The following is a 27,884-nucleotide window of genomic DNA, read 5'->3' as shown; positions in this document are numbered from 1 at the left end:
AATTATTAAATTGTTCAATAATTTTCAGAATTGTAGATAATCTTGTTTTGAACAAGCGGAAAAAAAGTCGGCACAATGTCGTCACGCGGGTCAATGGCGGGTTCCGCCAACACTTTGCCCATCGGGCAGGTTCGGCGGCCACTTGGCGGCGGTGGCGGGTTGTTGGGCAGCGGTGGACCATCCCTGTTAAATCCTTCCTATATGAAGGGGCCAGGCGGAAATGATGGTAAAGGTTAGAGGCAGAGTTTTCAGTTTTTTTATGCTAATTATAAAACTGAACATTTTACCTATAAGAATTAGATAATTCATTTTATATACAATAGATGTTTTTACGGTAAATTTTATTAGCAATTCTATTCACTTTAAAAATGATTTCTAGTACTCCTAAATAAATATAGGTATTTACTTTTTGTAATATACATATTATATAAACTTAAAGTCTATCTGGATGATTAATTCCTATATTGTGCCAATAGCAATACAGTGAAGTAACAATACGACGGCATTATTAAAGTATTGAATATTATGTTACTAAATTGAAACAAAAAAATGCATATGTTGAGAATTCCTTTTTTGGGCAGATAGGGAAATAATAATTTTTGTTTTAGTTCCTGAAATAAAGCGGGAGAAGCGATCAGCTGATGATGGAGATGATAGGGGACGCACTGAGAGCCGGGAGGAAAGGTAGATAAAGCCCAAGTTCAACTTTTATGTTGGCCATTAACAGATAAGTAAATTGGAGAACCGGGGCCGGGGTCTCTTGAAGACAAAGTAATGTTCTTGGTAATTAGGTTTAGTTGGGTATTGCATTTTTTTTCAATTTTACAATAGAAAATACTTTATGTTAAAATGTAATAGAATCTACTACGTTAATAATGCACTCAGTCTGTAAATACATTATTGTAATAGTTACTTCACCCCTAGACTTAGTGTAGGCCAGGAAAGTAGCCAAAAACAAACTCCAAAGATATTTTAAATGTTTCCCCATAAAGTCCGTGTAGGAAGCTTTGAAAATGTTTTGTGATAGTTTTAGGCTATTTTCCTTACCTACAGTGTCCTCCCCTATATACTAGGTGAGCAGCCGCTAGTTAAGTATTTAAAAAGGTGAAAATTTAAAAACATTTATAACATAATCAATATATTTGAATTTTTGAATATTAAGGAGAAAGAAGCGTAAGTCAAGATGGGAGAGTGAGAATAGTAAGTGTTGTATCCCCGGCCTACCCACCATGATCCCCGCAGGGTTATCCAAGGAACAGGAGGAAGCCTATCTATGTAAGTATCCATTCTTTATTACATTTTTAAACAAACATGTAAGTATATTTTTACAAAGAAAATAATGTAATTTTAAGTCCTAGGAATTATTAATAATGTCTAATCAATAATCCTAATCATATCTTTTATTTCTTTAGCTCTTTTCAGGCCTAATTAAAAGATTTCAGGACATATACACTTGAGCTAAGATAATAATAATAATGAGAAATATTTGTATGTAATGTGGTCATTTATTAAAGAGATTTTGGGGGGCTTTCATTATTAACCTAGCTTAAAACAATTTAAAGTTGTATCACTTTCAATGAATATGAGGGCAGAATGATTTGTAGATAAGTCGATTTGCCGTTGTTCCTTCAACGATTGCAAATTAACAAATGAGAGAATATTTTTAGTTTATACACATTTGGATACCAGAATAATTTACGCTCCAATGTTCCTTCCCTACCCTCCATAAAAAAAAGCTTTAGCCTTCCAAATCTCTTTAAGAACAACATCCCGCCACAGATGACCATCCATATGATTGATAATGTGATAAATAAGATCACGCATATCATACTCGGCTGTGCATGATATGTATCTATCATGGCCGTCCAAAATTAACCTCGTTATGGGCCTTTGCGCCCATAACCTTTCCCTTTTGCAGTGCAGCTCAGAATTGAAGACACGACGAGAAAGCTGAGGACTGGCGACTTGGGCATACCCCCCAATCCGGAGGATAGGTGACGTCACACAAACTCTCAATTTCTCCTCCTCTACATGCAGCATCCCTATGTTGTGTTTTTGGAGATGATTTTGATAATTCAATATCAGAGTCCCAAAAATCTGGGAAATTCTAAGTATCTTGATAATAATAATGTGTTTGGTTATTTTCTTTGCTTCATAAGCACATTGTATAGTTTACTAAAGTTTTGGAGTTTTTTAGTTCGGTCATTTGGGCTAGTGTCCACGTCATACTAAAGACTGGTTCAAGGATATACCACTCGAAGAAAATCTACTTATTGTCTTAGACTTTATATACCACAAGGAGAATACTATAGTTGATTAAAAAAACAAAACTATACTATTAAAGGCATAATAGATCTTCTTTGGATGTTATATCTATTCCTGTATAGGTAGTAAATTACCGTTTACTAGTTTTAAAGTTACCTATTTAAAAATGATTAAAGCTGAACTTATTCAATATTCATGATAAAAACATCGATTTTCGTAGATTTTTTGGATGGGAATTGAAAAAAAAATATTAATCTAATTTCATAACACTTTATAATTCTAACTTATAATCCATTTCAGGAAATAATCTTAATAACTTTCCTTTTTAAGTAGGGTAAAGCGGGGCGATCTCGGTTTTGAGGTGAAGTCGGTATTTTTTTGACCACCTTCATTAAATGACATTTTTCTCCATGTTCTAATCGACTGACAGAAAAAAAACATAAAATCAAATTTGTTCCTTATTAAATTGCCTACAAAAAAGTATAAAATGAAATTTTTGTAAGATGAATTTTTAGGGTACTTATTGGGTCTTAAAGTCGGACGACAAAAATTTTTTTTTTGATTTTTTTGCTTCGGTCGGAAAAACGGTAAGTTGGACAAAAACTGGTAAGAGCTAGAGCTTAGACGTCTTCAGGGGACTTATTAAGAATCTAATAGGCTATCCATTTCCGTTTAAAACTTTAAAAAAGCTTGTATAGTTTTTTCTTAAATCGACTAAAAGTGAAGCGGGGCGAATTCGGTTTTTTCACTTTTTATACTAACTTTTTCAATTTTATATAAAAAAGTGAAATTTTCGAGAGAAAAAAGTCAAATTTCTCGTACTTAGAAAAAAAATATTTTTTTTTGTAGAAAAAATTGTCCGATCTTCATAATTTTTTTTGTGAATGCTCTTTATTACATTTAGCAACTCTAACCTTTAGGGCATGCTGTAATTAAATCAATATGTCATAGGTTTTTTGAAGCTGGAAAATCGACCACAGATTTTGCCAAACTTTTCTCTTTTTCAACTTGATTTTTTTAGGAAATTTTGCTAATAGAACTAATTTTTTTTTGGCCAAATCTATTCAAAATTGCCTGAATTTTAAGGATCAGGCCTTTAAAGTCATAAAAAGTTATTTTTTCTAGTAGTATTTTTATGTTTTTTATCAAAAAAAAATTTCGAAAAAAAAGTCAAATTTCGCGTACTTCGGAAAAATTATTTTTTTTGGTAGAAAAAATTGACCTATCTTAATAAATTTTTTTGTGCATACTCTTTATTACATTTAGCAACTTTTACCTTTTGGGCATGCTGTAATAAAATCAATACGTCATCGATTTTTCGAAGCTTGAAAATGCCCTACCGACTTCGCCTCAAGGCGGGGCGAAGTCGGTGCCGTTTTAGAGATCAATTTTGACAAACTTCCCAAAGTCCTAGGTTTACGTCCTTTTAGGACCTGATCGACTTTTCCAAGATCTTTCTACTGGTCTTGGTCCCATTTAAAAAAAATAATTTTTACGATTTGCAGGTTCAAAAAACCGAAAAAAAGACCGAGTTCGCCCCGCTTTACCCTATAATAACAATTTCAGGATTTTTAGATAACACCTAATAATTAATAGTAATTTTGTTTATTGTAATAAACACAATTCTAAAGAAAATAATATCCTAATTCTCCCCTTTTTATCAGGATTAATTCTAACTTTATTTCATTTCTAGGTGTCTTAACTAATTTTTAATTAATTTATATAAAATTTCTAGGTTTTAAAAGAAAATATAGGTCTAATTTACGTAATAATTTAATTTCAGGAAATAATAATAATATTTTTCCTTATCTAATAATCTTTAATCTTTTAGCAAGAATATATTAATTTGGGATGCTACTATTTTTACAACCAGCAGAAATACAGCTGGATGTATTTTATGTCAAAATGTGTTAAAAATCTACAGCTAAACATATGATGTTCTGTATAAATATCATTTTTAAATGTATAATAGGCAAATTATCTCTAGAACTTCCACAAACGCCATTTTGACAAAAATACATCCACTATATTAATTTCGTTTGGTTGTATATATGTCGAGTACCCAATAATTTTTCTAGTGTAAGAATATTGATAAAGTTCTTCTTAATTTGATCAGGATAGCCGAGTTTTGACGTGTGGTGTAAAATCGAATTATTTTTATTTATAGACTGACATAGAAGCGTAGCTACTCTTTAATTAACTTTAGTAAGTCCGTTATATTAAAGCCTTTTCCACAACACGGCCCTTTTTAGGACCAATAAATCGTAATTAATGCCTTAACCCGTTTTTAACAACTTTCCTTTATGTTAGGTCTTTTAAAATTTGTCTATATAAACTGAAAAGTTTTCTTTGGCTGTCTCTCGCTGTAAATAAATACTAATTTAGTTTTATAGTAAATATTTTAATTTTATCTTGAACGATTGTTTTTAATCTTCAAAAGTAGCATTTAAAGTTGCTGTAAATAAATATTATTTTGCACATGACGAATGAAATTAGATAGGTACAGATAGGTACCCAAGTAATCAAAATTATGAAAATTAAAAACAATCGCTGAAGTCTGATATATGAAATTAAAGATGTTTCTCACAAAGAATGCCATAACTAATCACTGGATTAAATGACAACATTTTAAGGATCTTAAGGGATAAGGCCATTTGCGATAAAATGAGGCGCATTTTCGTTTTCTTAAAAACTTTCGGTACATTTATTAAATCTTGTTTAGTCCAAACTATTCAATAAATGGTTTTGGTCTACAGAAGGGGGTTTTGTTTATCATTAATGGGGATGTATTGTACATTAATGTTTCGTGTAAAATACCTACTTTTTCAAGTTTTCTTTAAAAACTACAATGTCATTTAATCTTGTGAGTAATTCTGGGCAAACTTTGTGGGAAATGTTCCCCCCTTTTTACGAATAAATTTCAGGTCTCCGAGCCCCGAGCCCATCTACTCGAGTGACGGCAAGAGGATGAACACGAGGGAGTACAGGACCCGCAAGAAGCTGGAGGAGGAACGGCACAACGCCATCACACGGATGCAGAAGATTAATCCGGAATTCAAGCCACCGACTGATTATAGGTATGTAGATGAAATTGTAAAAATTCGCTAGGGGGGGGGGGAGGAGGGGACATTGGGCTGCTTATTTAGTCCCCCAAGTTTTATAATAACGTTTTCTTATTCGTTGGCTCAACAACGTTTGGGGACTTATTAAATTTTTTATTAATTAGTATATTAAGGTTAGTGTCAAAACAGTTAAAATCTACAGAAGGGGCAATTTTGTTTATGTACTGTATATCAATATATCGTTCATTGTTTTATCCCTTAAGATCTCTGAATTAACATATAGATCTCTAGATTTGCTACAGATTTTTCATATGATGATATTCCTTTCCGCGAAAACTGTCAATTAATAATTCTTTCTGTTTCAGGGCGCCGACAATCAAGGTGTCAGACAAAGTAATGATACCCCAGGACAACCATCCCGACATTAATTTCATGGGTCTCATCATTGGTCCCAGGGGTAACACTCTCAAGGCATTAGAAAAGGAGACAGGAGCCAAGGTATGATTTTTAAGATTGGTTAATAGATAAGGAAGATTAAGGATGATAACATCCATTAAAGTGAAACTCAACAAATCAGACAAACGATCACTAATGAATAGAATATTACAGAGTAATAGCAATTTCAAAGTTAATATATTTTCTCGTATTCATTCGAATCCGGTGGATAGGAACCGGTTCTCATCCATACGAAAAAACCATGTCTAGCATCGTATTATATCCAGCTTTCTACGAATATAAAAACTGGTTTTAATCTTATAATTGTACTTTCTATATCCGCGGAAAGCTGTTTATAATACGATGCGAAAAATAACTTTTAAGTCTGAACAAAACTGTATACTGTTTAGTTTATCTCTCTGTCACAAATATTCTTAAACATGGACTTATTTACATTATAAGACTTGATTATAAAGATGCTTTACTTAAAAACTATGCCAAATCGTCTCAGTAAGTAATCAATGCTTAAAAATCAATTTAAAAGATATATTATGTAAAAATGTTCAAAATTGACATGTAGACTTTCACCAAAAAGAGTTCAAAATTATTAAGCTCTTTCACATAAGCTTCATTTTAATTAAAGATATTATGATTATTATTTAAACAATATATATTATTTTTAGATTATTATCCGTGGAAAGGGTTCCGTGAAGGAGGGTAAGGTGGGAAACAATAATGGCTTCCCTCTCCCCGGAGAAAATGAACCTCTTCATGCGTAAGTCATTGTTTTTTTATTTTATTAGTAGCGAAGCTACTTAATGATTATATTTCTCTGTTCGTCCGTTAGAAGTTCCTAACGCTATGTGGGAAATTGATTTTTTCTGTTTTTCAAGATACACGGCTTAACTTTATCTGTAAAAAATCTCTGTACACACACATTATCAAGTTAAGTAGATATTTGTTTATAAAGGGTTAAAGGAACTGCATATCCCATGAAACACATTATAGTTTCATTTTGAACCATCATATAAAGCTTAAACTTAATGCACAGATTGAAAGCTCTCAATATAAAAATCTTTTTTGTCTGTTTAACTTTAAACTTTTAATATCACATATAGTTATTATTTTTATTTTCTATAGGTATTTATTTTTTAAATCTCAGAATTTTGAAATGTTAATGATTTAGGTACATTACATCTGTTGAAGCAGCTGCAGTAACTAAGGCTGTGGCCAGAGTTAAGCAGGTATCGTCAATCAATCCAAATTTTTGAAGATTTCCCCCCCCCCCAGATTTTCGAGGATTTTTTTAGGTTAAAAGGGGTAGTTTCACGAAATGCATATCTGATATATCAAGAAAATCGTCTTTTTAAATTGCATATATCACAAAAAGATAATTTTCAAGTCTTGATATTTCAAAAACTTCGTGGTAGAAAATTGAATTTATATCAAATATATGCTATATAAGCGTAGTTAACCCATTAACTAGGAAAAAATATGCGGTTCACTAAATTAAGTTCAAATGCATTTCGTGAATCTACCCCTTTAAATTAAATGTATTTTCTTGTCTGCATGTAAATCATTTAAAATTGCATAAATGGCTGTATCGATTAAACCAAACTTTTTATTGGTGCAGGGGAGGTTTTAGGCTATTTTGAGGGTTGGAGATACGTCACTCTCCTTGAAGATATGGCCCCTGTAACATACAACTTCAACACTCTATTTTCATTTAATGTTTTTCTAAGACCTTTTGATCTCTTAATTAAATGGCTAAAACAATTTTGGAGTAAAATTTCTAGTATAGCTTCGAAACCGATTAATATCCGCTGGACTAGAAGCCATACTGAAAAATCATGTATCGTATCGTATTATACCCAGTTTTCTACAAATATTTAAATGTACAATCATAATATTAAAACCAGTTTTGTTAGCCCGTGACTTCGACTGCGACATCTCGGGGTTAAAAAAAATGGTTTGAATTAAATCTTGTAATTGTACATTTTCATATCCGCTGAAAGCTGTTAATAATACGACACGATAAATAAATATTCTTTGATTTTAGATAATTCAAGAGGGTATCGAGCGTCCTGAGGGCTCCAACGAGCTGCGTAAGGTTCAGCTCCGAGAGTTGGCTCTTCTTAATGGTACTCTCAGAGAGGATGGAGTTGTTAAGTAAGAATTTGGATTTTTAAAATAATATAATAAAATAGCAGGATGTTTGTCTATCTGTTTGTACCAAAGGATCTTGCAAACAGATGAATTGATATAGTTATCCTTTCCTTAGCTATTAATGTTGTCATCCTTGTTTTATTTAGATGCACTAACTGTGGCGCAGACAACCACAAGTCATGGCAATGTCAAGACAAGCCCAACGTGACGAACAGCGTGACGTGTACGGCGTGCGGCGGTAATGGCCATATTGCGGCAGATTGTAAATCCAGACGTCCAGGTAAAGTTTATTTCTTTATGGATGGAGCAGAAGGTATTTAATTTTGCCGTTAAACTTAACTTTTAATTTTTTTTATGTCTCTGTAAAGATTGCTCCATATTATATTTTTGTTTGATACTTTAGATTTTGTCTTATTTTCTATGCCCAACAAAAATAATTCAAATAAAAAAAAAATTTCAAAGCAATTTATTTTCAGGAGCTGCCTTCAATGACAACAGACGTCCTCCGGACAGAAACAATATTGACGCCGAGTACATGTCTCTGATGGCAGAGTTGGGCGAGGGTCCGCCCCCAGCACCCCCCAGGGGTGGTGGCGGCGGTCCTATGGCCCCATCCGCAGGTGGCGGACGATCAAACGCAGCTCCGCAGCCGCTGATGGGCCCGTCAAGCGGAGGTGGACGTGGTCTGAACAGTTGGGATCGTGGAGGACCCCCTGGGCCACCACCACCCCGCGGTGGGGGAGGAGGGCCCCAAGGGCCGCCCCCAAATAATTCCTGGAACACAGGTCCTAGAGGTTTGATTTACACATTGACACAGCCAGTATAAGCCATTTTGTAGAAATTTTTTTTCTAAAAAAAATTCTTAGTAGTTTCATTAGACTTGAGTTTTATGTGTCTAGCTGTGTCTTAACTTTTCAACCAATAACTAAGGTTTTTTATTATTTTAATTCTATTTCCTGGCTTAAATTGAAAGTGATTAGGTATCTGTAGTTTACTAAAGGGAAAAGACAAATATGGTCAAATTATTTTACAACTCTTCTTTTCCTTACTATTTACAAGCTAAGTACCAAAGGCATATGTTATTGTTTTTTAATCAAAATTAAATGAAAGTTTGATTTATCTATCATTATGATACTCCTGGTCCTATTATAAACAGTTTTCCGCAAATTGGAAAATTATTAGAATTATGAAAAATATTCAAGTTTTTTGTTTACCCAGAAAGGGATTAATCCAGAGATATTTAATTTTGTTTGTGGACAATTGTCTATACTTACAATATAATAAATATTCTTTTGTTACGGCTCAGATCTAGTTTTCATTCAGCGGAAATTAGTCTGATTCGAAGCCATACTGAAAATTTTTAAAAGTATTTCATTCTAATATTTTATTTGATGTAGGACCCGCAGGAAACAGCTGGGGAGGAGGACCCCCACGTGGCCCACCCCCAAGTGGAGGGGGATGGGGAGGCCCACCCAACAATCATCAACCACCCCCACAACAAGGTTAATTCATATTTTTTATATTTTTATGCCTGATATATGATCATATTTAATCATTTGGAAGATTTTATTTCACCAAATAAAAGTTTTACTATACGAAATTACACTATTTATAGCTGACAGTTAATTGTATTAATGATATAAATAATACAGAATCCACTAAATGCTAGGGGCGCTGCCACTATTAAAAGAAAGTTAATTATTTAAAAGTTCTATTGAAAAATATTTTTTAGGCGGTTGGAACAGCGGACCACCAGGAGGTGGTCACCACGGCAGCGGCGGTAGCGGTCACACCAGCCGATTTGACCGAGGACCGGCCAACTGGGGACCTCCAGGAGGTCCGCCACAAAATCAGGGCGGCTGGGGCGGTGGACCAGGACAGGGCGGACCTGGCCCTGTACCGCCTCCACCACGGGGTGTGCCGCCGCCAGGCTTCTGGGGACCGCCGGGTGGTGGTCAGCAGGGCGGTAGAGGCGGTTGGGGTGGCGGTGGACAGGGCGGCGGAGCTCTTAGTGGTATTCTAGGCGCTGCCCCGCCCCCACCTCCCCCACCAAGCTAAGTTGGATCCCCCCCGGATGTGTGGGGTTAAGTGGCATTTTATAAAAGTCCACAAATTTTCTTTGTCAAATATTTTCCCTTATTCAAACTGCATACCTATTTAAGACTAAAAAACTTAATTTATAGAATTGTATTATAAACAGAAACATCCATGAATAAACAAATAAAAAAATAAACCAAAACAGTGCAGTTTTTTTTGTTGACTCGAAAGTAAATCTTCATAAACAAAAATAAGTTTTTAAAATTATGCTTCTATCAATCTATCTATACCTACTTCAAACTTGAGAAGCTAATTCCTAATCCTTCCCCATTGTTTATACCTAAATCTAATTTATATTCTTTTCTTAATCAATATTGTTTAATAGGTTGTTCTTCAATTGTAATAGTGATGATGATAGACACTAAAAAATGGGACTTGAAAATAATTTTGTAGTTAGGTGCATAAAATAATTGTACCTCCAAAAAAATCATGTCATGAAATATAAACTTTTAAAATCTTCTTGAAAGCTTTTGATTGAAAGAGTGTATGTTAAATTTATATTATTTTTTAGGAAATAGTTATTTATCGCATCGTGATATAGATTAATAGATAGCTTTCCGTGGATAATAAATTGAAAAATTGCTAGATTAAAACAAGTTTTGTTAGCCACGAAAGGCCGAAGGTCAGTCTTAACAAAGCTAGTTAAATCTATGATTTTTGTTTTAATATTCATGGAAAATTGTCAGTAATTCGATGCTATACATAATTTTTCAGTGTGGCTGAGAACCGGTTCTAATCCAGCGGATATTAATCGGTTTCGAAGCCACATTGGAAATTATTTTAATTATGAATTGTAACTGATTTAGTTTTTTAACGTAAAAACAATTTGTTTTGTAATATTTGTTATGTATGATTGCTGTGTACATACATACATGATAAAATGTTTAGATGAAGAAAATTCCTATCATTTGATACTGTTAAAATAAATTTCTTATTCTAATCATCTTGATATTTTAAGCATGTACACTGTATAAAATCTAATCCTATAAATGTAACTTTTTATACAATTTAAAAATCTATGATCTTTTTAACAGTCTACAGAAAGTTGATTTGTTGGTCACAATATAAATCGAGGTAAATTAAATTTATCCTCCATCGTCTAATCCCTGAGAATTGTAAATAAAGTTTCATTTACAGAAATACGTTTTTTATAGTGTAGTTATAATGTGTAAACTTTTGAACCATTGAAACCTATGACCTGCGTTCTGGCAGCACTTTACTTTAATTCTTTGTCGTTTTTTCAGAGTATTTATTTATATAATGTCTGAGTCAGATATCAATTTTAAGGCCCTGAAAAAGGTAAATATTTACTTTTAACAAAAACTTGTATATTTCTAAGGCGCGCTTTAATAAGATTGATCCCTATGTATATATATATAAAAAGTGGCTGCGTCTTTAGCTTTTAGGGGTTACTTCCCCAAGAGGTCGGGAATTATTTGAGAAAAAAAAATTTAAATTCCACTCCCCATGAAAATAGCTTAAACCCTTTCCAAGACCTGTAGGCATATTCCTTAGAAATAAGAGCCCAATCTGTTCAGTTTTTATTATGGTTCTATGCTTTATAGACGGACAGACAGACATCCTTAAACTTTATGTCATAGACATTAAAATATCCTGTAATAATGTTGCCTTATAACAATTATCCATATATAAAGAATATCAACCTATCCTGTAGTAATATTACTCTATATAATTTAGATAGATCCATATATAAAGAATATCAACCTATCCTATAGTAATATAACTCTATATAATTTAGATAGATCCATATATAAAGAATATCAACCTATCTTATAGTAATATAACTCTATATAATTTAGATAGATCCATATATAAAGAATATCAACCTATCCTATAGTAATATTACTCTATATAATTTAGATATATCCATATATAAAGAATATCAACCTATCCTATAGTAATATTACTCTATATAATTTAGATAGATCCATATATAAAGAATATCAACCTATCCTATAGTAATATTACTCTATATAATTTAGATAGATCCATATATAAAGAATATCAACCTATCCTATAGTAATATTACTCTATATAATTTAGATAAATCCATATATAAAGAATATCAACCTATCCTATAGTAATATTACTCTATATAATTTAGATAGATCCATATATAAAGAATATCAACCTATCCTATAGTAATATTACTCTATATTATTTAGATAGATCCATATATAAAGAATATCAACCTATCCTATAGTAATATTACTCTATATAATTTAGATAGATCCATATATAAAGAATATCAACCTATCCTATAGTAATATTACTCTATATAATTTAGATAGATCCATATATAAAGAATATCAACCTATCCTATAGTAATATTACTATATGTAATTTAGATAGATCCATATATAAAGAATATCAACCTATCCTATAGTAATATTACTCTATATAATTTAGATAGATCCATATATAAAGAATATCAACCTATCCTATAGTAATATTACTCTATATAATTTAGATAGATCCATATATAAAGAATATCAACCTATCCTATAGTAATATTATTCTTTATAATTTAGATAGATCCATATATAAAGAATATCAACCTATCCTGCAGTAATGTAGCTCTATATAACTTCAACACACATAAAGCAGAATGGGAAAAAACAGAGGTAATATATTTTTTTGTGAGCTTTGAAATACAGTTTGTTTAATCGTTTTAAGAATCTAAGTTAATTGGATAATTCTTCAATTTAAAAATCTTTGTTAAATAGCTAAAACTAAAAATTTTTATGTGGACTTTCTTGCAACAATACGTTTTTAAAATCATTCCCTTTTGTCATTGGAATCCTTTCATGTGTAAGGCTTGAAAAGGATAGGATGATTCTATTTTAACTTGTAGGTTGAAGGTACACTTTTCCTGTTTGAGAGGGAGGCGGAGCCCAGATATGGATTTACCATCATGAACAGGTTAATAACGGATTGTAGTTGTTGTATTGACTAAATTGTTCTCATATTTGATGAGATCAGGGATAAGACATTGGATGATAAATTTACATCCTCAATGAGAATAAATTAAATACCCCTCCTGTACATTAAAATTTGAACATTTCTAGTTTGCATTCAAAAATTCAATAAAAGTACCCATAGTTTTTGAGCCAGTAAATAAGATAACGTTTATTACATTTTATTGGCTTTTATGTGACAAAGCTACTCTGTAACTTTGTCTGTCCAAGACGGAATTGTGGCCTTTTCAGCTTTTTGAATTTATATGACTGGCAATGCTTGTGAAGATTTCCATGACTGCTGAGCATAGGCTTTATTATTTTCTTTATTATTAATAATTATGGATGTTGTTATTTTTTTCTTTACTGAAATGCCTTATTTTTAGTAACGGAGCTACTCTATAATCTACTTTGGTTCTACCGTCAGTCAGTCCATAGCGCTATGGGGAATCATATGTGTGTATTTCTCCGCTGTAATTCAAGATAATTTATAATGGGATTTGTAAATATTCCCTACACAAATGAGCATCCAGTATGTTATTTACTTTGTCCGTCGATATTCCAGTCATGTTGCATAATATGAATTTTAAAATATGTAAGAAAGGTTTTGTGATGAAATGTTTCGTGATTCTTAAATTCAGCAAATGCTCTTTAAATCTCCTTGTCCGTAATTCCATCCATGATTTTTGTGTTTCGCTACTTTTGGATGTTGTCACCCTTGTTTTATATCTAGGTTAAACCCAGAGAACCATATAGAGCCTGTGACGGGTCAACTGGACTTTCAGATTCAACCTCCCTTCCTACTTTACAAGTAAGAAATCATTTTTTAATTGGGGAGAAATTACTCCTCCTTACATACACACTCTTAAGAATCTTGGATGTCAGGGATAAGGAATGGGAAATCTAACCGAAAATTAGGTTTCGGCCTCTTTTTAAAGGCGATATTGCAACTTTTATTTTTTGCCTATAAAATCACCTTTCCAAAACCGGTATTTTTGAGAGAGTTGTGAAATAGGCCTTGCGACGTTTCCCATCTCTTATCCCCGTTTGGACGTACTTGCTGCTGAAAGCTATTTTTGTATCGGAAAATTGTATAGTTTGATTATTTTTACTCTGATAATGGACGGACGTATATAAATATATAATCCTGGATGGAAATATCTAGAAGACAAAGCTTTTTGTTTATATTATAATTTAGTAGCATATCATATCACTGTGGGCTACAATTAAATCAAGACAAAAGTAAGTGCCGAGCCCTGGGACCTATGTAGGGTGAAAATATACATAAATCCCAGGTGGAGACAAAATATTTTAGCGGGGTCTTTTGGTTTTTTTTTCAATTTAAAGTTCTGAAAAAAAATTGAAAAAAATATGAAAATCTTTTGTTTGTTTATTATTAAAGATTTTCATATTTTTTTCAATTTTTTTTCAGAACTTTAAATTGAAAAAAAACCAAAAGACCCCGCTAAAATATTTTGTCTCCACCTGGAATCATCAAGGATTTATGTATATTTTCACCCTACATAGGTCCCAGGGCTCGGCACTTACTTTTGTCTTGATTCAATTGTAGCCCACAGTGATATGCTTACATTCTATAATACGAGCGTATTCATTCGTACTTAAACGTTTATACTTTCAGTTTCAAACTGATTATGTGGTCTGATTGTTCTTACGTTTGTTCCTATTAGTTTTAAATTATTGAAATCTGCTGGTCCGAATTGGTTGTATTTTTCAGGGAAGCTTTATAAATGTTATTAAGTGGTTTTAGGCTATTTTCCTGACCCCCTTTTCTACTCTAGTGTACCTAAATACAACATTATTATTGTAGAAACCGGGAGAGTGAAATCCGGGGGCTCTGGTTCTATTCCGGGGAGGAGTGCCAGAAGATTGGAAACAGGATCCAGGAACTAGTCAAGGTAACATCCGCTAGTTGTGGTTGTGTGTGTGTGTGTGTGTGTGTGTGTGTGTGTGTGTGTGTGTGTGTGTATGTGTATGTGTATGTATATGGGCTCTGGTTCTATTCCGGGGAGGAGTGCCAGAAGATTGGAAACAGGATCCAGGAACTAGTCAAGGTAAACATCCGCTAGTTGTGTGTATGTGTGTGTGTGGGCGTGTAGCCATAGTTTCTTAGTATAGCTACTAGGGCCAGTTCAAGTAAATATTACTTGACCCGCTGACTCATGCCAGCTACTCTGTATTATTCACCCTCGCCGTGTTCCAAATGAAGTCACCATAATGAAAGGCGCTCTCCGAAGAGGAGCTTGGTATTGAGGGATGTGTTGGTATTATACAATTGATTATTCGGCATCCAAACTACCTAACAATCTCCCTTCTGACGCAACTGTGGGAGGTTGCGTGAATCCGAATTGGAGAATTTGAGACAACATGTTGTAGTTGCAACGCGAGTGGGTTTGAACTACCACCCCATTCGTGTCGATTTGAATGCCCCACCCCCACGTCGCCAGATGAAGGAAACTTTAAGGTCCAAGTTTGGCGACGAGATCAAACAGATGTCTCAACCTGATATGCCTCAAGACGTCTACAAGCAGAGATTAAAGGCCTTACATACCAACTCTGTACGCAAGAATATTGCTAAATTGGAGCACAACAAAGTCCTAGGTGCCCCACCCCCGAAGATAAGTGACTCTGAAAAGGCCCTACCCAGAGTTACCAGAACCACCCTCTCACAGCTAAGATCAGGTTACAGCACTTACCTGAAAAGCTATATGTCAAGAATAAGCAAGGAAATACCTGTCCCAGATATTTGTCTTCTTTGCCAACAACCAGGACACACTACAGAACATCTATTTAGCTGTCCGGCGAACCCAACAATACTAACGCCACGAGATCTATGGTTAAAGCCCCTGAAATGTGCCAGATTCCTGAATCTGGCAACATGATGATACAGACTGAGAAGATTTTGGCCTACAAGAAGAAGAAGAAGAACTCAAATTCTCACCACCGTAACTCAGTGCGTTACCACAGAGCTACAGTGCCCCCTGACACTAATAAAATCACACTGAACTATCCAATGAGATGACTGAGTACTAGTATAATTCATAGTCCAATAAATTCTAGGAAGTGGAAAGAGAGCAGGAAGCAAAGAAGGCGAGAAAAGCTGAAGGTGGCGGTGGATTAACTGCGCTTTTTCAGGTAAGTTTTATGCCATTTTTAACCAAAATTGCTATTATTTAGATAAGATTTTTTATCTGTTTGTCCGTAAAGACCCCCTTACACCCCCCCCACTATTGCATCCAAATACAGAGCCCCTAGAATAAGATGCTGAATGCGCTGCCGCTAGTGAATATTATATATTTAGAATTTCTCTAGATGTATAGAGTTGTCCGTAAAGAAAAGCTTAATATTTTTTAAAAAATTCTTTAGATAACTATTACTTTTATTGATAAAAGGTTATCATCTACTTAAACAAAATCCTACGTATTTGAAATGCCTTTCTTTTGGCCTTCAAACTTTAAAATCGTCTGTTTTTCTAGCTACTATACTGTGCAATGTTAAAATTATTTACCAAATTACATAATAATTTGCAACAAAAAAAATCTTATCTTACGCTGCAAAATTTTGTTTACATGACAATTTGCGATGCAACTTGATATTTCTAAATGTCCGTCTGTAATCTACGTTTCTAGGAAAAGGTGATTTTATCGGCTGATTGTTTTTGAAGCTTCCTCAAGTCTACTTGATCTGTCCGTTGGTCTGTCCGTCGTGCTACAAAAGATATTAATTTACTTATTTTATATTCAAAGATTTCTTGATTTTCTTTTTATAATTATCCTATTTTTTCTTCTTTATTTATGACATGAACATTTGCTATTTAACTCACTTTGTCTAATTGCAGGGGTGTATATTCTTCACAAGATTAATTTTTTCCCCTGCTGGAATTTTTTCCCATCTCCTAGTTTTTTCCAGCTAAGAAGGGGAAAAAATAAAAAATATTTTCAGGACTTTTTATTTTAATCATATTTTCCCCCCTCTCACATATTCTTTTAGTTTTTTTTCTCATCAAAACAGGGGAGAAAAATGGAAAAAAATGTTTTCAGTTCTATTAATCTTTACATTCCCCGCCCCCCCCCCCCCCCCCCCAGCCACATATTTGCAGAATATACAACCCTGTCTATTTATTAATGCTTCGCTTCTTATGGATGTTGTCATGCCATCCTTGTTATTTATCTTGATATCAGATATTTGGGATCATGGAAAGAAAACGAAGTATTGGGTTTCGTCGTATTTTCATAGCAGCTTTTTTCCTATTTCTAGCCCATGCGGAGGGCTCTAACCGGGTGGGGCAATCATGATTTACATTTACCCAACATGAAATAATTTATCAAAAGGTATTGTGAAAATATGACGAGACCCGCTACTTCGTTTTCTTTCCATGATCAGATATTTGTTTAGAAAGCGGACAAAGCATTGAAAGAGGAGGAGACAATGAAACAACAAAAATCTCAAAAACAGGAATATTCAAAGTTTTATCATGATACCTAATTGATATGTAGAGAAGAAAATTATTAAGTAAAGAAAAAGTAGTAAATTAAGAAAGAAAAAATAATTTTTAAGAGTTAGAGGTCAACTTATAAAACAAAATATGCATCTTTTATCTTCAAATATGTAAGTAACATTAAAAAAAGATGCATATTTTGTTTCATAAGTTGACCTCTAAGTCATCAAAAAATATTTGTTCTTCAATTTTTACCTGTCCAGAAAGAACCTGGAGGCCAAATGAAATCTAATTTTTTTAAATATACGAAAACTACCCAAAATGAAAATTTCTTTCCAAATAATCTAACTTCTCACTCCTAAGACAAAACCTATACTCCCTGTTTACGAATACGCAGTGTCAGAACTCCCTCCCCCCCCCCCCCCTTCATTAATTAATATTATGAAACTTTGAACCTAACCCATCCATTGTTAGATAAATCATGCAACTCAAAATTCACATGCGGACACGGGAAAAAATCTTTTAAGGTATTTTTTCCCCCAATAATTATGAAACAAGGATTACAACATCCATATGTAGCTAAAATCCTAAATATAAGAGTAAAAAGAACAATCAAGAAGATTATAAAGCATATATGCTTTGCGCATTGTTCAGCAAAATCTTTACCAATAAACAAAACCTTGTAACCTAAATAATAAAATGAGAAAAAAACATATATCTCATGAAAAAAAATCTGTAATACAAAAAGACCAATAGGCCAAGCGAGTTTTAGGGTAGATACATCTTAGTTAGGATAGTCTCAACACAAAAAAGTTCGGCTCTCTGTTTTAAATAGCAGCCAAGAAAATCACTTTTCTCCCTTTATGTAGCTGACAGACGGACATTTGAATTGATAGAGAAGCTTGGCTTCTAAAATGTAAGTTCTAATGGTTATACACGGAAGGCAGGAATAAGCCACTTCAAGTTGTTAAATTGTTTACAATTATCTGAACCTTTCTTCCAATCAAATACTTACTCAACCTAACATACACCTAAACAAAGCTCCGCCCCCCTCTCTAGTATATTAGTATAACTTATATTTAGATTATTAAGTCAACCTGAGAATAACAACCATCTAAACAAAGCTCCGCCCCCCTCTCCTATATAAATATTAATATAACCTATATTTAGATTATTAAGTCAACCTGAGAAAAACAACCATCTAAACAAAGCCCCGCCTCTCTCTCCTATATAAATATTAATTTAACCTTTATTTAGATTATTAAGTCAACCTGAGAATAACAACCATCTAAACAAAGCCCCACCTCCCCAAATGCAACCCCAGTCTGCCTCCACCAAAGAAGAGGTAATTAGTATAGCGGGTGAGGTAGAGGGGTAGATGAAATTGTATTGACTCTTATCCCCCCCCCCTTTCGGCACCCTAATCTAGAATACTAGAATATATTTTTTTTCAATTTTTCAAATACAAAATACATGCTTACCTATATAATCATTTGAGTTTACACGATTAATATTCTATTTATGTTCTAAATTGCCTGATAATGTTTATCTAGGTATCTTAGGTTGGTACTTATTTTAAGAATTTAAATTATCACTGAATTTTAAGATCTCGGTAACCACTGAACCGATCGGATTTTACTCTTCAGGGTATATACCTATTGGTCCTGTGGTGGTTTTAAGCTATTTTCCTGGGGGGTGGGACACCCCCAACCCCCCCAAAAACAAAAAAATTCTCCCCCCCCATTTTTTTATTTTTTTTTTGCTGAAGATTTCCTTGGTCCTTTATGTTTTGTAGAAGATTTCCTTGGTCCTTTAACGAATTTCGCCTTAATTTTTTTATCACCTCTTGGGGCAAAGCTCCTAGAGGCTAGGGGCGAAGCCGCTAGTCTATAATACAAAGTAGAAAGATGTCTGTCTGTCTGTTTGTTTGTAGCGAAGGATCTCGCTAACCGCTGAACCGATCGGGTTCTCCTTTACAGGGTAGCTTCTCATAGGTCCCGGAAAGGTTTATAACTATTTTCTTGGGCGGTGGGACACCCCCCTCCCCCACAAAAAATTTAAAATACCCCCCCCCCCCCAAAAAAAAACTTATTTTAAGATTTATTTTTAAAATCTAAATTACGAAAAATTAGTTTGAAAAACCTGTTGGGGCAAAGCCCCTAGAGGTTTGGGGCGAAGCCGCAAGTATATTATATAGTTTATTGTGAGTGATTGTTAACTTTTTATGAAAAATCAATGAAATACTCTTTAAGATTGATCTTAAAGAGTATATCAAATATTTACCTAACTAAGTAATCATACAAGTTTTCTTATTTTTAATGTTTTTAAATTTTAGACAACCGAAAGTGTAAATGCCTTCTTCGCCATGGCCAGCAGCAACCAACAACTCAGAGTTACTCCTCAGCCAGGTACAGTACCAGGGATATTAAGGGATAGGACAAGGGCATTTGTAATAAACCAAATTACACCTCTCTTTATTGTAGATTAGATAATAAGTTTAAACCGACTACCTAATCAAGATTTACTAATAGCATCAAAAGTTTTTTAGCATATGAATGAAATTGATAAGAGAATGTTTATAAAACTTTGGGTACCAGTATATTTCACAGCCAAGTGTATCCTTTCATGGCTATAAAATGTGTTCCAATTCACTTTTATCATTTGTTTTTGTTTCCTTATGAGAATTTAAAGTGTTACCTATTCAATATTCATAGAAGTTTAGAAACAAATCTTTCATTAACATTTCTTTTTTTAGTAATGAATGGTGGATTACCGGGTGCTGGCGCAAATCTGCCCGGAGGTGGCGGCTTGGTCAGCCTTCCGGGGGGTGGCGTGGCGGTTTCAACGGTTGGCGGTGGCATTATTGGAGTTCCAGGTGAGAATAACATGAAATAATAGATTCATTATCCTCAGATAACGGCTTAATCCATCTAACTCAAAGGAATTTCTAACAAATTTTTTATCTATAATATATGAGTAAATCTTGTACTTAACAATTGTCCTACCCAGGTTATTGTAGGCAGTGGGGTTTGTTCTGTTGGCCCAAAACTGGCAGACCCATTTTAGATTTAGTCTGAAGTTGTTGATACACGTTTACAACGGTTTAAAACAAACCTGAAAGAAAAATAAACCAATAAGTAAAAAACACAACAGTTTCTTTATTTTTAAAAGTTACAATACATATGTTTAATTTCTTAAGGTTTGGGCTTTCTACTTTGAAATTCTAAGGCATTTATCACTTGAATATAAGAGTCATTTTGAATTGTCAACAAGTACTTTTTAAGAATTGAGCTTATTTAAATATAACTTACTTCGCAAGGTTTTTGTCTCCACGTTCAACTTGGCCCAGATGTTACACCAGAGATCCTCAACCAGCCTCTTCAAACAAAGCCGGCGTTCAAGTTTTCTTCACCACAGAGTGTTCTAAAAATTGGCTTTCATAAGATGACTAGCAGATAATAATTTAGTGGAAAATTATTTAAGGATTGGGCATATATGAATTTCAAATCTTTCTTGGAGCAATTTTGTTTAGACTTATATGTTGTTATATTGAAGAACCGTACCTTTAATTGTAGCAGGAGCCGTTTCTAGCTACACCAGTTTGTCTTGAATACTGGGTCCAATCCTTAAAAAGGAAAGTATCATTAGCATGGAGGAGAAATATGCCTTGTACAAGTTTCTTTTCTTCATGATTATTAATTTTTCTTATTTGTTCCAACAACAAATTAGTTACCTAGTATTCTGTGGGTTAAAGCAGCTCCTCAATGGCTAGTTGAGGCCCACGAAGGTCCAAGTCCACAAGTCCAGCTTCCCGGCCGTCCCAGGTTGCAATATCAACAGAACCGTTTCCCGTCAATCCTTAAATTAACTCACATGAGATTGGAAATTTGTTAACATCTGAATTTCAAATTTCTATTTATACCTATCCCCGTTTTCTTTTCATTATTTTATGGGCTGTCTTTCTCTCATTTGATTGTAGAATTTTAAATGTTTTTACCTTGCAATAAGCTCATAGTACTTGGAGTTTCATTTTAATAGGTTTGCTTGACTTCTGAAATTATAATATGCCTTTCATTTTCACTGTTAAAATTCAAATGGATTTACAATTTAACATTACAAGATTCTTACATATAAATTGTTAACAAACAAATCTTTTTATTTAATCTACCTTTTTAAGGATTGACCACGCAGTGTAAAAAAGATGGAGTTTTGCTTTAATTATCTTAAATTATTTTTAACGTGGCCAAATACATAAATACAATTTTCTAGTCTGATACTTAAATAAATTGGTCTTTTAAATTTAAGAAGAACAAATTTCAAAGGAAAATTAAGTCAATTTAATAATATAAACTACAACTAGGTTTCTTTGTTTCTCGTTGAAGAAAGTGGCAGGTTCGAGTCTTCGCCTCTAGCCAGAGGGGGGAATCCATAGGCGTAGATAGGGAGGAGTTTCTGAGCCTCTAAACAGATAAATACTACAACAATAGTATTTTGGTCGGTTCGAACATCTAGACTATATCATTTCTTCATCAAATGCTCGACAATATATCAAGATAACTAAAGTGTATTTTTACTAAATATACTGGTACCAATAATTAAATAAACATGTTCTTTTATTGAATTATTATTTGGTTTGGCAGTGTTCTAACTTTTCCACCAAATAATTGTTGCAGGGATGCAGCACCACCAGCCAGTCTTTGGAATGCCTGGTGTTATTCAGGCTCTTCCCATCAGTCAAGGTAAGCTCCACAATTCAGCGATAGGCCAATGGGATAATTTTTTATTCAAAATAAAAAGTTTTTTAGTTTATATGGTTTAAAATAATATCTAGCTCTGGGAGGGAGGACAGGAGACATTGGGATGTTTATTGCGCTAGTCACCAAAGTTTTATTATAAATTTTTCTTATTCGTTGGCTCAACAACTTTGGTGACATTCATTAAATTTTGATTATAAGAGTGTCCAAACGATTCAACCACTATTTTTATCTACAGACGGTCTAATTTTGTGTATTATCATTGGGGATATACATAAATTTATCTGCTATTGTCTTATCCCTATAGATCCCTAATTAAACTGGCCTCTGCTTACCTAGCGCTAGGGGAGTGGGAGGAGGTTGAGAAATAGCCTAAAACCTTCCGAAGATAATATATTAGTCTGAAAACCTTGGATCTTTCCTCCAAAAATGAGAACTGAAACTGTTCTTTGGAAGCAAGATCTTAGCAATCAAATAAACTTTATCAAAAATCAATGGATTTCTTCTCAATTTACCCTTCAATTTTTAGGTTAGGCTATAGGGTCTGTGCCCAATAGTGGGAAGTCTTCTTTATGCATACTTGGACCAATCAGAATATTGTATTTGTTTAGGTTTGGCTATGGGAGCAGTGCCCATAGGTGGATTTACCCCGTTGGTTGTGACTCCAGGAACCAATCAGAACATGGTATTTTCTGGGCCTAATATGCCTGGCCTAATTAACTCAAAACCTACAGGTAGTTGTGGATTTTTATTACTGGTTTAATGTAAAAAAAAAATTGGAGGGTTGAGGCGAGAAATTCCAAGATATTTTAAAACAAGCTGGGGAGGGGGGGGGGGGGCGTTGACATTGGACTGTAAATTATATTGGTTCCTAAAGTTTTAGAAATACGTTCTCTTATCTGTTCACTGTACAATATTGACCACTTAATTTTATTAAATTTGATTGGTTGGTTTTTTAAAAATGGTAAATAATTTGAATTAATCTGTAGGCGCCATGACAGTTGAAAGTTTGGAAGCGGAGCACAGAAAGTCTATGTCACCTAGAAGCCAAGATTCAGAAAATCTGGGAGACCTGTCCAGCAAACTGAAGGAACAGCTGGGTGTCAAGATGACCACTTCTGTTCAGGTATAAAACTGCAACAGCCTATAGATAAGGATGTTGATTGACGTAAGCTCTCAGAGAGGGAGAGAGCAGAGATGAATTATGTAGTGGCTTATTCACTCATTTATGTATAAAAAAAGGTCACACTAAAAAAATCTTCTCGATATCTTTAAAAATAAGCTTAGAAATTTTGATTTTAGTGTTTTGGGGAGTTTTACCCAACTAGCCCCTAGAAGGAAGGTGCCAAAATTCAATTTTTAAGTTTTACAGGTAGATCCAATCATGCAAGAGATTTTATAAAAAGAATTGGATTGGCTAAAAACAGTACGTCCAGTGCAAGATTTTAAACCAAATTTTAATTTCCTTAAAGTGTACAACTCCCCTCCCCCTTAATCTCTTATTAGGATGGCAGTCTAAATTATTGTATATTAAGTTTCAAAACTTGCGTACACTTTCGGTCAACTTAGTCTCTTAAATCTATTTTAGAAGTCTGTGACGCAGCTGTCAACCATTCAAAACTGCGACAACAATAATAAAAATGGCGGCCCTGTGCTTATGTCACCGCTAGTGTTTAGCCAAGCCACCGGTGGGGGCGCCACCAGCTACACTCAATCAGCTGATCATCACCGTGTTGTGGCGGGACAATCAGCTGAGTTAACAGAGAGTTTTCATTTACAGCAACAACAATTCATAGAGATGAACTCTCACATGAATGGAACAAGACATGTTGTCCCAACCAAAGGTAACATTAAATACAAGAATGAAATCCCCCAACCTTCTTTCTAATAACTTTGATTTACAACAGGAGTAATTTTGATTATTAGAATTCAATTGGGAGAGTACATCAATTTATCATCCATTGTCCAGGTGTTCCATATTATATAATATTAAGCCACCTTAATCTCAGATTATTGAGGAGCATGGATGAGGGAAAGCATGATTTAAGTTGCTTGAAAGGTAGAATCCTAACTTTCTACAAATTTCCCCCTTACAACCTTAGGGCATCTTGGGGAAGGTTGCGTGATTACAATATGACAAATTGCAACAGCATTTGTAAACCAAGTGCATAGTCTACGATATGACTTGAACTCAGCTTCTCCCAACCAAAGCTAACAACTACAGTATGTGACATCCCTAATAATTTTGATTAAACTAATCTTGTTCTTGTTTAGAAATGCATCCCCAGGGCCAGAGAGAAGTGACTCCATTGACTCAGCGACAAATGGTTGAGGTATGAGAAAATATTTATTTTAATAATACATTATATGTATACTAATATCAAGATGACAACATTCATAAAAGTGAAGCTCTAAATTCAGATGGTAGGACAAACGAACATTAACTTTTGTACAGTCAGCAGAACTTAATAAGTTCAACATATAGGAATTAATAAGTCTTATACAAAATTATAATAATATTTAAGTTGCAAAACTTTACAAAATATTATACCTTATTGTCATATGAATCATTGTGATAAACATATTACAAAAAAAAACTAAAGTCTTAAAAGTTAAAAATAAGCATGTTTTTAATGGACTTTCTGGTAACGATTATAGCGTTGCTACTTGTTCTAAAGCTTAATTGTCAGCAATTGTTATGCAAAGGTTGAAATCTATAGGACAATTCTAACAGGCGTAAATTAACGATATCCTTGACAAGACACACAAACTGACCCTAAGTATAGAAAAGCTTCGCGTTAAAAAGATTGTTGCCTCTACCTTTTTAAAAAGCGAAGCGGATAGCTTTTTTCGTTTATTTAGGCATGTTAGAATTGTCCTATCGATTTCAAACTTTGTATGGTGATTCCTTTAGTAGTTTTGTACGATTTAGAAAGCGTAGCAACTCTATAATCATTACCAGAATGTCCGTACGTCCATTTTAAACATGTAGATTTTTTTTACTTTTTTAACAATAAATTTTCATGTGATCTAATCATCCGATTGATCTGATTTTTGGTATATTAATTCCTGGGACAACAAAGTAAAATGTTATAAGCGAAGCAACTCTATGATCAAGTCCTAAAAATGTATATGTCCATAAACATTATCCTGTATCAAGCAGTTTTTCAACAAATTTACTTACAATTTTGGTTCGACTCTTATACGTTTATATTCTGATTATTCAGTTCTGACACTATACAAGTGTTAATGTCCGTTGTCCTACCGTTTCAGTGCTTCGCTTTTATGGATGTTGTCATCCTTGTTTTAAATTGTCCTATTATAGTTCTCCTTTTATTTTAGGCGATGGAGTATCTGTTAAAGAACGACGAAGGCTTTGTAGAGAAGCTTCACACGGCCTACGTGCAATCCCTGCAACAAAGATTAAAATAATAACTTCGGCTAGGCAGGGACGTCATTGAAAAAAAAAATCCCCGTCCCATTTTTTGAGGGGATTAATCCAGCCCCCATCTTACATTCATCATTGTTCTATTTATCTCATTTTCATGTGAACTATTTATATGCCGTTTGGCTGTAGTAGAAATTTATCTCTGTTAAAGGGATAAAATTTGAAACTATATCCCCTAAAGAAGGGATATAATTTTTAGTAGCAAGATGGAAAAAAATATATTTACTCCAAATGTTGTTAATTTTTTGGTATTAAACACGGTTGTTTTTTAATTAAATGTGATCATAAAAATTTTATTTTTAATATTATAAATGTACTTAAATCATGTTTCTTTCTACTTCAGGCAGTCATTTATTGTTGTTTGTTGTTTTTCTTTTTAAATAAAGTATAATTAGAATAGTTATTTATCGGATCGTATCATATACAGCTTTCCGCGGATATTAAAATCAGGTTCAGGCTTTGAGGGGTCGAAGTCCTGGGCTAACAAAATTGTTTTTAACTTTTTTTTATTTGTGGAAAATTGTCTGTAATGCGATGCTATACATTATTGTTCAGTATGGCCGAGAACCGGCTCTAATCCAGCGGACATTAATCGGTTTCGAAGCTATGCTGGAGTATTGAAGTTACCAAAATAAAAAATAAAAAAATAATAATGTAAAAGATCTTGTTTTAAATGGCTGTCCTGGAAATTTCTGGTGTCTAGTAAACCTTTCTAGTATTAACTTATTTTATCACAAGTTATAAGATGTGCTTTTTTATCAATATACCAGGAATTAAGGGGACATTGGACTGTAACTTAAACTTGTACCCAAAGTTTTTTAAAGTTGGCTCGATAACTTTGGGTTCTTTTTTTAATTGCAGTGTCCAAACTTTTCCACCAACAGCCTAAATCTACTTAAGTAGAAATGTTTATGGTATATTGTCCAATGTCTTATCCCTTAAGATCCCTACTATATACCAGTACATACACTCTGTGCTTTTGAATTAAGAAAGTTCAAGGTTGTTGCCACATAAAAAAGAAAACCACAGTTCTATAGTTTTTTTGCTAATTCTGCACTGATATGGTTCACCTTAACATTGCAGCTCTCATAGCCCCTTGGAAGGTTTACAACTATTTTTGGGGAGGTCATCACCACTCTTCCAAGAGTTAAATACCTGGTGGTTTTAAACATAAAATGTAATTGTTGTTTTCTTTTAGGGTAGCGACAACTTTTAACTTTAATTTTTCCATGAGCACAGTGTGAATGATATTTAAATGCTTAAAATTATTTTATTTATACAAACTGTAGCCATAGAAAGTAGATTTTCAAAAAAACAATGACACAAAATTGCAGCTCCTTCACAGAAAAAATCTGCATTTTTTATTAATTTTATAAAGCATTGACTTTTCAAAATTACAAAATATTTTACCAATTTAGTTATCATGTGTTTTTAATTCATTTTGTGATATTTTTCCAGTTTTTAATCATTATGTATTATTTTTTTTTGTATCTCATTAAATATTCATAGATTTCTAATAATCCAATATGGTTCTATTTTATTTGCTGGACCAAAAATTAAGATTATTACTAGCATAGAGCTAGTTAGGGTATGGAAACTAAAGATAAATCTTTTATTTCCAGCTTAATCAGCTGTTTCAATTTCTAGAGTTTTGAATTATATTGACAAAATAAATGATGTCCACTTAAAGTTAGAGGATTATTTTCATATATTATTATCTATGCCCATATATTAAGCAAATGCCTAACATAATATCTGAGTTTTTAAACCATATTTTTCTTCTTTAACCACCTACAAAACTTTGCTGGGGTGTATATTCTGCTTGGGAGATCCCCGGATAAGTAGGGATAGGGGGGAATAAAAATAAAGTGTACTGTCAACAATCAACATCAAGTGATACTTTTTCCAGAAAACTTATGAAAATCGGACTAAAGATATGGGGAAATATTTGAAAAATCAGCCAAAAGCTACTTTTCCTCCCATGTACCGATTCAAAAATCCCCTAGAATTATAAGAAATTGAATTTGAATTTAATGTGAAATATTATTTGCAGCAGGGGAATAAAATTAATCTTGTGCAGAATATACACCCCTGTAATCACCTACAAAACTTTTGAATGTAAGTAAATGTACCTGTCTTTGAGAAAATTAATTCTAAATATAATATAATAAAATAATATTGCAGAAATTCTATAAGAAAATGCGCAGATAAGAACATTTGAAT

The 27,884-nt window shown here is 33.5% G+C and overlaps 2 protein-coding genes and 1 long non-coding RNA gene across 12 annotated transcripts; 2 read left to right on the top strand and 1 right to left on the bottom strand.

Moving 5' to 3' along the window:
* Window positions 1-5: 5 nt before the first annotated feature.
* On the top strand, window positions 6-11,270 carry LOC145305829 (uncharacterized). Of its 5 annotated transcripts, none has more exons than XR_013874721.1 (14): window positions 6-232; window positions 609-684; window positions 1,163-1,275; window positions 1,919-1,994; window positions 5,190-5,342; window positions 5,693-5,825; window positions 6,446-6,537; window positions 6,949-7,006; window positions 7,822-7,931; window positions 8,075-8,208; window positions 8,405-8,722; window positions 9,326-9,430; window positions 9,661-10,993; window positions 11,180-11,270. XR_013874721.1 is itself a non-coding variant. In XM_080147652.1 (13 exons), the coding sequence occupies exons 1-13, from the start codon at window positions 76-78 to the stop codon at window positions 9,984-9,986; spliced, it is 1,842 nt and encodes a 613-aa protein (XP_080003778.1). In that variant the 5' UTR covers window positions 6-75; the 3' UTR covers window positions 9,987-11,270. The 5 variants fall into 5 exon arrangements, 3 of the variants coding, with proteins under 3 accessions (XP_080003778.1, XP_080003776.1, XP_080003777.1); XR_013874720.1 differs by having other exon boundaries at window positions 9,661-11,016; XM_080147652.1 differs by having other exon boundaries at window positions 8,405-8,713; window positions 9,661-11,270.
* On the top strand, window positions 11,270-27,848 carry DCP1 (decapping mRNA 1). Of its 6 annotated transcripts, XR_013874742.1 has the most exons (19): window positions 11,270-11,324; window positions 12,578-12,670; window positions 12,901-12,968; window positions 13,737-13,814; window positions 14,832-14,919; window positions 16,082-16,156; window positions 17,417-17,476; window positions 17,934-17,986; window positions 18,717-18,804; window positions 19,795-19,867; window positions 20,215-20,334; window positions 22,133-22,198; window positions 22,825-22,947; window positions 23,203-23,339; window positions 23,802-24,057; window positions 24,488-24,546; window positions 25,556-26,004; window positions 26,365-26,660; window positions 26,901-27,848. XR_013874742.1 is itself a non-coding variant. In XM_080147654.1 (17 exons), the coding sequence occupies exons 1-17, from the start codon at window positions 11,286-11,288 to the stop codon at window positions 25,643-25,645; spliced, it is 1,566 nt and encodes a 521-aa protein (XP_080003780.1). In that variant the 5' UTR covers window positions 11,270-11,285; the 3' UTR covers window positions 25,646-27,848. The 6 variants fall into 6 exon arrangements, 1 of the variants encoding a protein (XP_080003780.1); XR_013874738.1 differs by having other exon boundaries at window positions 26,365-27,848; XR_013874740.1 differs by having other exon boundaries at window positions 25,556-26,660.
* Window positions 20,786-21,620, bottom strand: LOC145306098 (uncharacterized). The gene is made up of 3 exons (XR_013874887.1): window positions 21,457-21,620; window positions 21,023-21,317; window positions 20,786-20,882 (listed from the first exon to the last, which is right to left on the bottom strand). It is a non-coding gene; the product is annotated as an uncharacterized LOC145306098 (long non-coding RNA).
* Window positions 27,849-27,884: the final 36 nt, after the last annotated feature.

The sequence above is a fragment of the Acartia tonsa genome, chromosome 14 (assembly GCF_053477335.1).
Source record: "Acartia tonsa isolate MP-2025a chromosome 14, ASM5347733v1, whole genome shotgun sequence".
Taxonomy (NCBI): domain Eukaryota; kingdom Metazoa; phylum Arthropoda; class Copepoda; order Calanoida; family Acartiidae; genus Acartia; species Acartia tonsa.
The sequence above is the reverse complement of the archived record's forward strand: the minus strand, read 5'-3'. Positions and strand labels throughout refer to the sequence as shown.